The 12,324-nt window shown below is 37.0% G+C and overlaps 1 protein-coding gene across 6 annotated transcripts in view; it reads right to left on the reverse strand.

Moving 5' to 3' along the window:
- ATM (ATM serine/threonine kinase) overlaps positions 1-12,324 on the reverse strand; it is a 74,895-nt gene that overhangs the window by 17,990 nt on the left and 44,581 nt on the right. For 5 of the 6 annotated variants that reach the window (XR_004751211.1, XM_035327152.1, XM_035327126.1 and 2 more), the window contains 8 exons: positions 11,723-11,828; positions 10,968-11,056; positions 10,771-10,873; positions 9,694-9,842; positions 6,943-7,047; positions 6,291-6,410; positions 5,102-5,336; positions 3,060-3,227 (listed from right to left, as the gene is read on the reverse strand). Coding sequence is in view for 5 of the 6 variants with exons in the window: in XM_035327152.1 (XP_035183043.1) it covers positions 3,060-3,227; positions 5,102-5,336; positions 6,291-6,410; positions 6,943-7,047; positions 9,694-9,842; positions 10,771-10,873; positions 10,968-11,056; positions 11,723-11,828 (1,075 nt within the window). In the remaining variant the exon portion in view is untranslated. The remainder of the gene's footprint in view (positions 1-3,059; positions 3,228-5,101; positions 5,337-6,290; positions 6,411-6,942; positions 7,048-9,693; positions 9,843-10,770; positions 10,874-10,967; positions 11,057-11,722; positions 11,829-12,324) is intronic. The other variant, XM_035327143.1, reaches the window with a different exon arrangement.

Here is a 12,324-nt window from a genome sequence, read left to right on the forward strand (position 1 = left end):
TGAAGGAATTCAGTCCTGTCACATAAATCTCTGTCACAAAGATAGTATCAGAGCCTGTAACGAACCCTGGGGAAATCTTGCTTCTTTCTGGCTACCAGGCTGCCTTTGCATCATCAGTGACCACCCTCTGAGCTCAGCTGTCTAGCCAGTTTTCCAATTGTCTTGTAGTCTTATCTACCCAGTTCGTATCTTATCAGCTTGTTGACGACAATATTGTGGGAGATTGTTGCAAATGCCTTGCTACAATCAAGACAGATGACATCCACAGCTTGTCCTGTTTATTCAGAGTTTATTCAGAGCTGGGCAAACTGTTTCATCACAGAAGATGATCAGGTTAGTCAAGCCTGATTATCCCTAGTCTATCTGTGCTGGCTTTTCCCAATCACGTTCCTGTCCTTCATGTGCATGGAAATAACTTCCCTACATACCTGTTCTGGAATTTTCCTAGGGATGGAAATGAAGTTGACTGCTCTGTAGTTTCTCAGACCTTGCTTTTTGCCTTTTCTGCATATGGATGTGATTGCCTCTTGGTGTCATCAGAATATCCCCTGATCTCCATGATCATTCACAGGTGATACAAGAGGGGCTCTGAAATGACAGCCAGCAGTCTTAGCATCCTCGGATGCATCCCATTTCCCAGCTCAAATGGACTTCTAGAAGAAGTCAACAAGCACCGGGATAAGGAATAACTGTCTGATACCAGTCTACTCCAAGATTCCAGTAGTTGTGTGACATGGCTCCTCAACAATAAGCTCTTGAAGAAACGAAGCCTCAAGAAACAAAAAGCATGGTTCCTGGACGGGTGAAAAACTAAGTTAGTCAGCAGAAAGAGAAATAAGTGGGCCACTTTTTACAGGGCCATTAGTCAACCATGAAAATGCTTCAAAGACCCAGTGATCTGCGCTGTTCAAAAGACAATCATCTGGGGAAGGCAATGCATAGTGAACAAAATCCAGTGATGATATTGTTATTCAAGGTGATAAGATGACATACTGAAAAACTTATGACAGACAATACAAAAAAATAAATGGAATGAAAAAAGCAGATGAAATTACCTGCAAAAAAGTAAATGTTAAATGATGCATGAAGAGGGCAGGCAGAGAACGTATACATGGCTTATATACAGCAGTGGACCATGAGATGGTTAGTCCTGTCTAGGAACAGAACTATAAAGCGTTACCTCACTATGGAGAACAGTGACAGGGAATATGCAATTATTGTTTTTTACAAGATAAGAACTATCTTCAAATGACGATGGGGGTTCGAAATGAACAAAAGCAAGCAGCTCTTAAACAATGAGTATTGAGCTGTGGAATTCCTTGTCACAGAGTTTTTTTGGTGTCATGGTTTTGGTTGGGATGATTAATTTTCTTTATAGAGGTTTGTATGATGCTGTGTGTTTGGATTTTTGATGTAACAGTGGTGATAACACACTTATGTTTTCAGTTCTTGCAGAGCAGCGTTCACACAGACCAAGGACTGTTCAGCTCCTGGTGCGGCCCTGCCAACAAGGTACCTGGGGCTACACAGGGAGCTGGGAGGGGACACAGCCAGGAGCTGTCCCAGACTGGCCAAAGGGACATCCCATGCCACATGGCATCAGGCTCAGCAATAACAGCTAGGGTAAAGAAGGAGGAAGGGGGGAATGTTTGGAGTGACATGGCTTTTGCTTTTCATGGTACTCTGTCTTTATCTCAACCCACTTTTCCCTTTCTGATTCTCTCCCCCATCCCACCTGGGGAGAGAGAGAGTGAGCAGCTGTGTGGTGCTGATCTGCCTGCTGGGTTAAACCACAACATTTGGATATTAAAAACTTACACAAACTCAGAAAGTGACTGGACAAATTTATGGTCAAAAAAAAAAAAAAAAATCAGGAAGAATTACACACAAAGAAAACTACCTCTGGTTCTGGAAGTTCTTGTGCTACAAATTAATCTGGAGGAGTACTCTGGCTATAGAGCTCAAATATTCTTTACAAGTTTTCTTAGGAACTTCCTATTGTTCATTACTGAGACAAGAGAGAGGTTTAAGTTCTTGTATTCTGAACTGGAGAGTTCAGAATATACATTGAGAATTCTGAATGTAGTCTTTGCTTCACATCAAGTGGTATGATTTTTCAGGAAGCTTTAGAAAGGGTCTAAAATAACCAAGATCCAGAGGCACTTGGTGAAGTCAAGTTTGATGAGAAAACACTTCCCTGTTTGAGGTAAGATTCCATTTTCAGAGGTGCAAGATAAAAATAAAAAGCCAAGGGGTGCTTGTAAACGGGGAAGGATTCAAAAATGTGAAACGGTGCCCCAGATCACATCTACGTTCCTTGATACTGGATTAGTTCAAGGGACAGAGAAGTCTAAGGTACAGTAGTTAAAGTTTATCAGCCAAAAACCTGCCTGGAATTTCTGTATGGTTTGTGGTACAGCTTCACTCCCAATGAAACAGAAGTCCCAAATCATACTCCCACTTCTTCACAGAGATTCCCTACAGACATAAGGGAAATGCCTGCAATGGAGGAGTGTTTCTTTACCATAAAATGTATCATTAGTGTCTTCTTACATCTACATTTTTTTTGCAATAAAGACAAGAGATAAGATCCTTTACATGACTCTTCCTATAACAGAAACATGTACACTATTACAGTTCCCAATATAATATGCCTAAACAACTCTGCTTGGTTATTAGTCCGTATAACTATTGGCACAGAACAAGAAGATCCAACTCTATGTAATAGCTTTATTTAGAACAAGGTTTTTTTTGTTGTTGTTTTTTATCAAGGGAAATAATCTCTGATTTTAAAATGCTATAAATTTCACAGTGGTAGCGCTAGAGGCAGAAAAATTAATAATGAATCCTGACATTTTCTGCTCTTACAGGTTGACTTTGAAATCCCCTGCTAAGGTTTGCTAATACAGCTATTTTTGCTTTCAGACATTCTGAGAATGAAAAATTTAGTAATATCGCAGACAAACTTTTATTTTTTTTCCAAGGGAAAGCTTCAGAAAGAGGCAATATAATTTTAAATAATTTAATTGCCAAAAATTAAACCACTATATAGCACATACCTGAAACCAATCAGCTTCTAATTTTTTTATCAGTCCTTTAAGAATATTCAGTGCAAGACTCTCTTCCTTTTTAGCCCAGAAAACCTGAGCTTCTTCTAGTTGCCATTCACAAACTCCATATTGCTTTGTATTATATTGTTTGATCTGAAACATAGCTCTTTCTGGAAGCTGAAATTGAAAAAAAAATACATGATCATCAACAATTCTTTAAGTCAAATACATGGATCTTAAAGCAAATTTTGTTTTTAAACTCCTTAATTTGCTCTACATGTGCAGCATATTCTATCTAATGCTAAGAATATATTTTGAAGAAAGTCATCATTCTATAAATTTGCAGACAATCCTGACTTGCAACAAAAAGAGAATATGGAACTGAACTTCACAAACCCCAAAATGAACTATCAGCATTTAACATTTTACATTACTTGGAAATATAAGGTACAGAAACTCTACAATCAGTATCTGCTGAAATAATCACTAAGCTAAAATGATAAATACACAATTATTATGTTGAAAGAGACCTAAGAAAAATAATACAAAAAATGTGACCATCATATATTAATCTGTTTATATAATCTACCTCTTTACTCATATTACTGGTGAAATAACTTTCTTATTATTTAGTAATCTAGCATCACTACACGATAGCATGAAGAGCAAGCTATATTTAATCATGTTGAAGATTGAGGTTAAAGGGTATTTTCACAATTTGTGCAACTAAAAACCACATCATTCAAACTTTTAAATAAGCATTTTACATAAGGTAAGTAATTAAAATGTAAGAATGCCTGTAAATGAAAATTTGAGTACTTCAATTAGTGGTCAGTGTGATGATTCTATATGGCACTCTACTCCTCCTCCTAATGGGCAGTAGTGGCAACAAAGAAGAAAAGCCATTAATTGTGAAGAATGTTTACTCAGAAACTTTCCCACATTCAGACACAATGCTGTCAGCTGGCGGTATGCCAAAAGACAAGAGTTACCATTACATGGTTTGAAAGACTGATAAGGTCCAGAAGTATGTTCCAAAAGTTATCCATGACCTGCAACACTGAAAAGGCTGGAATGATAGTGTTTCCAGAAACACACTGGCTCGATCTTCCAGAACCTTTTAATACAGCACTTCAATTTTAATCCTTTTCTGTAACTGAAAATCTAAGTGAAACACTCTGAACTTCTGTTTAGGCTCTTACAGGCCAGTCATCAGCACTCTGTTAATGACCAGGCAGGCATGACACAAAAAAAAATGATTAAGAAGAAAAAAAAAATTCCCAGATAATTCCAGAGGCACTGAGTAAACCTCTCGGTTTATGAAATCAAAGACAACTTTCTACTGATGACACCATTATGCACAAAGAGAGTTGGAAACTTCCTGAAATCAAATTTTAATATACTTTCACATATCTGAAGAGCTGAACACGTTTCCAAATTATATATTTATCCGGAATTATTTCCTTCAGAGGTTCTTGAACGAGATTGTTGCTCTATAAATTCTTGCTGAGTTACTACTTGCAGACACACTAGCTAGAATGAGCCAGGGTTGACTCTGAATCTTAAATGGAGTTTTCAGTATTAGCAGCTGCAGAAGCCACTGTGACTGCAAATCCCATTAAGTCATTCAAAGGGAGATATTTAACACAATGCAATGGTGCCTTGAGGATATAAATCCTCAAAGACAACACTCAGTATACAGATGCAACAGAGTTCTTTCTGCAGCTTTAATCTGGATCACTAGAACAACGTGATGCAAGTGAAAGCTGGATATATAAAACCATACCAAAATAAACTAAGAGAGCTATAAGAGCATTCTTTTGTAAAAATTTCACCTTAGTATTATCCACTTCAGAGACTATGAGCAAAAATTAGAAACCATGCCAATAAATACAATTCATGAGTAAGTTCTACATATTTTAAGTCTATAAATAATTGTTTCATTGAATAAACTTAGAATACTGTTCATCTTCAGTACTGTTGAAAAATCAAGTTATTTTATAAACTAAAAACCTAAGCATCCATCACTGATCTTTCCTGCAATTTGTTACCTGTGTATTATTAGCAGTTCTTGACAATTTAGAGAGCTCCACTAGATGATTGGTAAGGATGTCTTTAATACATTCTCTTTTAGTATTTTCATCCTCCTTTTCAAGCAAGATCTCCAAAATTACAGTGCGCAGAGCCATGACAGGTTCCTGGAAACGGAAGTCACTGTCCTTGAGAAGGTGGGACTGTCTCTGCCATTTCAAATAAACATCATTCAGTTGTTGAGTAGTAGAAGATCTGCAGTTATTACCAAAATGGAAAAGATCTGTTACCAATTCCTGCTAAATATTAGTGAAATGCAAGACAGGTAACAACAGTAAAGTAAAAGGTAGTTCACAATCTACAGTTCTAAGGCAAGAAAGAGTCCATAAAACCCTGCTGTTAACATTCTTGATTAAGCGTCTAAAACCAGTTGTTTTAAAAACCACCAGAAGGGAATCACGTGCATACAGTCACAGGAGTGCTTATAAGAAAGATTAGAAATCAAAATTCCTATTTTGTTCTATAGGTTATATAAAGATCAAGATAAGAATAATTTCAAAACTGTGGCATTATAGCCTTATAGGTTGTCATTGTATGCATGGCTTTCTTAGACAGTCCATTAACTGTAAATAGCAAAGGTTCATAAGGTCAGATGACTGTAGAATGACTATAAGTTATCAAGCTGATAGACCTATGGCAGGAAAAGGCAATGCTAACAGCACTATTAAAGCAAAGTTAAGAATTCAGCTAGAACACTGACAGTAACACTGGTCCACTACAAAAGTGATTCAAACTGAAATAATGTTCAATAGAACCACAGGGATGATCAGGGAAATAGAAAACACTGTCAGAAAGGAAAATAGTGGAGGTTGACTCAGTCATTTTAGCAAACCAAAGGCTAAGAGATATGGTTGCAGCCTTGGGGTGCACCAGGGAACTCAAAACAAAGGAAAGAAAAAAATTACTTAAAATACAATATTGCTATAGTATCAAGTAATTAAAATTAGACCAGGAATAAATCCAGTCTGGAAACAAAGGGAATCTGGATTTGTCTTCCTGTCCTAAAGATAAAATTCATACAGTTTTTAGGATGGAATGTGAGATGTCCAGGAATAAAATTTGATGAAGTCATTTTATTTGTGTGCTAGACTAGATTATCAAACATATAGAAAACTGAAAAAGCAGTATAAAACAATGCTTTAAAAATACCTGGAAAATACCGGACCTATATTTTCCAACTCTCCAATTAGCTGTAGTCTGCAAAGAGTTGGATATAAGGAATACACAGACTCAAGACTGCCTCTGCATAGCTCTTCCACTTCTTTCACCCTATGGATTTAACAGAGAAATATTTTTTTTTCCAATATCCACAAAGAATTCCAAATATCCATAACATAATTTCCACAGTGAGAAGAAATTAAACAGCAAATCTATTCTGTCTGGAATTATTTTGTAATACCATTAAAGTTCAAAAAATTAAATTTGTCAATAAGTGAAACCATGATAAACATATTTATAAACTCCAAAGCACGTGTTATAATTAATTGAAAAAGACAAGTAAGCATTCAAATCCATTTCAGAGGACTGCTAAGTAAAATATGCATACTAGAAATGAATCTCAATTAACATGCAAATTGTATATGCACAAAAGATAAATTCTTGTTAAAAAAAAAACTAGAATTTAAGTTGCAGAGCAGAACTGATTTTATTCTATGAATGAGTCTTCATTTAAGCCCACAAAACCACCACAAATCTTTTATACGTAACTTGTGACTACCTTCTCTCCTTCCCCCTCTGCCTTCCCCCTGCTTCTTTCTATAACAGCAGAATGTTGACACAGATTTTTTTTTTATTTTTTTACCTTGCATCTTTAAGAGTGTCATAAAAAGCAGAGAATTCCTTATCTCGTAAAGACTGAAGAGCATCATACAATGACTTGTGGTACCCCAATCCTTCTGTCTCATCTCTTAAAGAAAAAAATAAAACAAAAATAACATAAAAATGAAATGGAAATTGTAATTCTCTGCAAAGCATTCAATTTTATCTTTATGATTATCATTTTATTAGTACATTTTTCTCTGGCTGTTTCTCGCGATAAAAAACTACTATGTAACCCTTTATATTTCAAAGTAATTTAGTATTTTATAAACACAATCTGTTCTTTTAAAACAGAAAAAACAGTAATTGTCAAAATGTTTGGAATACTGGAGAATATGTTCACAGTTATATAAGACAAAACCAACACCACAATAAAAAGTATGAAGTTTGTTCTGATTGTGGCATGACATACGGCCTTCAACAGGATACGATGTCTGTGAAGTCTTCCCAGTGCTTCTAAACAACTACCTTAAGATAGGGAAGTAGAAAAGGATGTGAATGCACCTGGAGTGTATTCAAATTCTTTTCTCTACCCTCCATCCTCTTAACTACTCAAAGTTAATGTAGATGGAGTCACTGAAGAACCCATAGTGCTACTGGTGCTTAGCTGTACTAGAAAGGAATAGGGTTCACATTATATTTGCACATGACACAAAACTGGGGAGAGTGGCTGATTCACCAGGGGGCCATGCTGCCATCCAGAGGGACTTTGACAGGCTAGAGAGGTGGGTTTACAAATATCTCGTGAAGTTCAACAGGGGTAAATGCAGAGTCCTGCACCTGGGGAAGAACAACCACATGCACCAGTGCATGCTTGGGGGCCACCCAGCATGCAGAAAAGGACCTGGGGGTGCTAGCGGACACCAAGCTGAACATGAGTCAATAATGTGCTCTTGCTGCTAAGAAGGCTTGGCTGCATTAGGCAAAGGATCGCCAGGAGGTCAAAGGTAGTGATCCTTCATCTCTCCTCAGCATTGGTGAGGCTGCACCTGGAGTACTGAGTCCAGTTCTTGCCCCCCCAGTACAAGAGAGATCTGGACGTACTAGAAGGAGTCCAATGGAGGGCCACCAAGATGATGAAGGGACTGGAGAATCTCTCCTATGAGGAGAGGCTGAGAACTGGGACCGTTCAACCTGGAGAAGAGGAGGCTCAGAGGGATCTCATCAATGTTTATAAATCATAGAATCACAGATTGGGTTGGGTTGGAAGGAACCTTATAGATCATCTAATTCTAACCCCCATGCCATAGGCAGGAACACCTTCAACAGGTTGCTCAAAGCCCTGTCCAACTTGGCCTTAAGCACTTCCAGGAATGGAGCTTCAACAACTTCTCTGGGCAACCTGTTCCTGTGCCTTACCACCCTCAGAGTGAAAAATTTATTGTTTACTTGTTTTACCTTGAAACAAGGATATCATGGGGGACAGTATCAAATGCTTTGCATAGGTCCAGGTAGATGGTATCAGTTGCTCTATGACGGAAGACGCTCTTCCCCTTCTCTGACAGGTGGATCCCATCAGCCCCCAGCAGACCAGGTTTCTCAAAAGGAGTTCCATGGTCTAAGTAGCTGAGGCACCAGTCCTGTAACCTTCTGTTTGCCAAATTCGACTGGCCCTTTCAATCCCCTTCCCTTTGACTGGGAGGACTGATGAAAAAACTGCCTCTGCTCCCAAGTCCTTTACTGCTGCTCTCAGGATTCTGTAATCCCTCTTGCTACTCCTCAGACTACTCCTGGCTGCATTACTGGTGCCCACATGAAACAGCAGCAGATAATAGTCCTTAGGCTATACGAGGCTTGGCAGTCCCTTGGTGACATCCCTAACATGAGCCCCCAGGAAGCAGGAGGCTTCCCTCAAGAGTGGGTCGGGTTGGCAGATGGGTACCTCCGTACCTCTCAAAAGAGAGTCACCTGATACAATCACCCATCACCTAGGACTAGTTGTTACATGGGAAGAAATAACCTGAAGGGAGGGTGCAATGAAGACAGAGCCATGCTAATTTCAGAGATGCCCAGCGCCCGAACAAACCAGAACACAGGAGTTCCTTCTGAACATCAGGGAGCACTTCTGTATCATGTAGGTGACAAAGCAGTGGCACAGGCTGCCCAGAAAGGCTGTTGAGTCTCCTCCTTGGAGATATGCAAAAGCTGCCTGAACATGGTCCTGGGCAACCTGCTGCAGGTATCTCTGCTTGAGCAGTGGGTTGGACCAGATGACCCCCAGAGGTTCCTTCCAACCTCAGCCATTCTGTGAGTATATCCACAAGGGAAGAGATTACTCCTTACAATGAAGTAGCCATGAATCAACACTGTTTTTTTTTTCTAATTCAGTTTTTGAAGACCTCTCATATCTTACTATTAACCTTCCCATTTGTTTATACATTAAACATTAAAAAGTATCTATCCCTCATATATATCCCTCATATATATCCCTCATATATAGTTAAGACACATTTACCATATGAGTAAAAAGTGTAAAATTTCACTTAGGAAGAGCATTAAGAGAGAGTTATGAACAAACAGAAAGAAGAATCAACTGCATAGTTATTGAGGATAACAAAGCGATATGCAAACAAAACAGGTCCAAGCAAAAACAATGGATTTTCAATTCAATGATTAAAATAAAGTAGGTGACTTGCACCACAGAAATTATATTCTAATGTCATTTTTTTTTTTTCTTGGAACTGAAACAGTTAACTTTCACTTACAGAACTATGAAAAAAATAAATTTATTTACATGACAGAAGAGATTTGGTCCCACTGCGTATTCCTCCACGCTGCCTGGTATTGCATTTCCTGTAGTTCTGCAGACCACTCAGTGTTTTCATGTTTCAGTCCTTTTAAATACATGGAAAGATTGTGGCAAAGCCCAAAATTCTGCAAAGCCTGTAATTAACAAAAATACTGAAAGTCGCTTTGATAATCTGAATTTTTTAAAAGTACTTGTTTTGCCTTTGGTGACAAAGAAACCTTGGCAGGTAAGAAAGAACCAAAAGTATTTCTAAACGCAGCACAAAAAAATCTTTTAATAAGATAACTATTAAATCACACTACTAATGCTAATCACCTTGGAAAATTATTTCATTGCTACTGTGGCTGGCATTCCCTGAAACAAAATTTCTCTCTGCTGACATTTCTCCATTCCATCATTTCTGAGTAGTAAGTCAAAACTGGTTTTACTTTCTAGTGAACTATTTTTCCTAATGGAGATTTGAAAAAGTTTCCTACAACTTTTTAATTCCTATCCATTCAAAGACCATAATAACTTTATAATTGTGATCACTTATCCAGGTTACACGTGCAGCCATTATGTTTAACAGTAATACTAAATAATTTAGTATCATTTATAGGGTAAAAAAGGAACATATTTTAAGACATTAAAACATGACATCAATTCTATTTATTGATTTCATAAGAAATACAAATTTCAGTAACACAGTTGCTGTAATGTAGATGTTTAAATAATTAGATGACAAAAATAACCAATTGTATTACTTTTTATATCTCCTCATTTTAGGAGCTACCCAAAATTAGTATAAAATGGAAAAATATTTTTAAATATTTCACAAAATTCATGACCCAAAATAGGGATTATGGGTGAGTGACAAAAGGACAATAAGCCTCGGTGTTTTCAGGATAAATGCTGGTTTGTCTTTTATCATGCAGTTTGGCTACCTATAATGAGAGAGGACTGAACTTGATAACTGAAGAGATTTCTTTGTCCTAAAACAATTTTGGTTTTAGTATGAGTAACTTCATACAGTACAATGGATATCAATTCCTACATTTATTTCCTATTACAAAATAAAATTACCTCTATTATCCCTGCGTGGCAAGTAGATGGAGAGAGAGTTGCCTCAAGGTCATACGTTAGAAGAGCTTTCTCCCATACTGCTTCGTGCTCATATGTTCTTATCCTGTTGTAAGTTAAGGAGAAGTTTTCAATTTAAGTTCCTTACTAGGAAATGAAATCAATTACTTAAAAAACGTAAGACCATTAACACGTTATACCGTGCTAATGGCTGTAACATTCTTCCTCCACCACACCCATAGAGACTGTCAGGCTCTCCAATGCTTTTATATATGTCCATGAGAAGATCCTAGAACAAAGACCATGAAACAAAGAATTACCTCTCTTGGAAGTAGTTTAAGCAAGTTTTATATATACCATGTAAATTCATAAATAAAGGTCCCTTCCACGTAACTTTGTTATCGTTGCTTAATTCTCCTTTATGCAATACCTGAGCCTGTTATCATCACAGAAAGAAAAATTCCATAGTGTAGCAAAACTTTTCAGGACCACCTAATTTCTCTGCTATGATATGCTCTGGAATAATGAACTAAGGAAAGAAATAACTTAGACAAGGCTACTGAATCAGATTTTATGTATTAAATAAGACTTGTAGGAACCATGTTACTATGGTTGTGATTATTATAACTTGCTACGTCATCTTACTTACTGAGTTTTAATAAGCATTTCCCTCTGACAAAACAAACAAGCAAACAAAAAACTACTTTGCTGGTTACCACCATAAGGTCAGTTCTTTTGGGGAACAAAGTCTGTTTTGCTGTGATTGAAAGTTTACCTGTCAGTATTTCATATGAACTAATACTTGATTTAACTTGTCTGTCAAGGCCACTGAGTTCACTTTGAATTAGAGCAGAGGTAGGACTTTCAAATACAGCCTTCAGCTCAGATGAGACCTACTGTTAATTGTAATTATATAAAAAGGTTTGCAGATTATTAAGCACACAAACATATATACCTGTAAGCTTATGCCAGTTTCTTTACTTTTTTCATTCAGGATAGTAATAGCTGTTCTTTCACTTTCTTCTTCAAATGTCAAACTTTTAGCTTTTTTAAAAGAAGACCTACAGGAAAGGTTGGAACCACTGAAGTTAAATGAAATTTCACACAAAGAATTAAAGTAATGCTGAAAAACACTTTAGAATTAACAAGTACATACACCAAAAACAAGATCGAGCCTGTCACATCCCCAGGTTATTCAAAATGGCAGAATGGCATTTACCAGAATGGCAAAGTAGAACCAAGAATATCAACATCAAGGGGTTTCAACATCAATGCTTTGTGACTTGATTTTTTTGAGGGAAGGAGAGGAAGGAACAACCATAATGTTTAATTTTTATTAAATTAAATTACTAATGTGTTTTTGTGAATGCCTGAAGCAAGAATGCTCTCTTCTGCGAAACAATAAAAACAACTATGTAATATCTATGCTTACAACCACACTTTTGTTATATGTTCACTGACTAGTGTTATTTTTTGCAAAACCAAAGCTAGTAAATTAGTTCCATATTTGGATCTTGTTAGACTAGAAGATAAAGGTAATTGTGCATTATGTAACAA

The sequence above is a fragment of the Oxyura jamaicensis genome, chromosome 1 (assembly GCF_011077185.1).
Source record: "Oxyura jamaicensis isolate SHBP4307 breed ruddy duck chromosome 1, BPBGC_Ojam_1.0, whole genome shotgun sequence".
NCBI lineage: Eukaryota > Metazoa > Chordata > Aves > Anseriformes > Anatidae > Oxyura > Oxyura jamaicensis.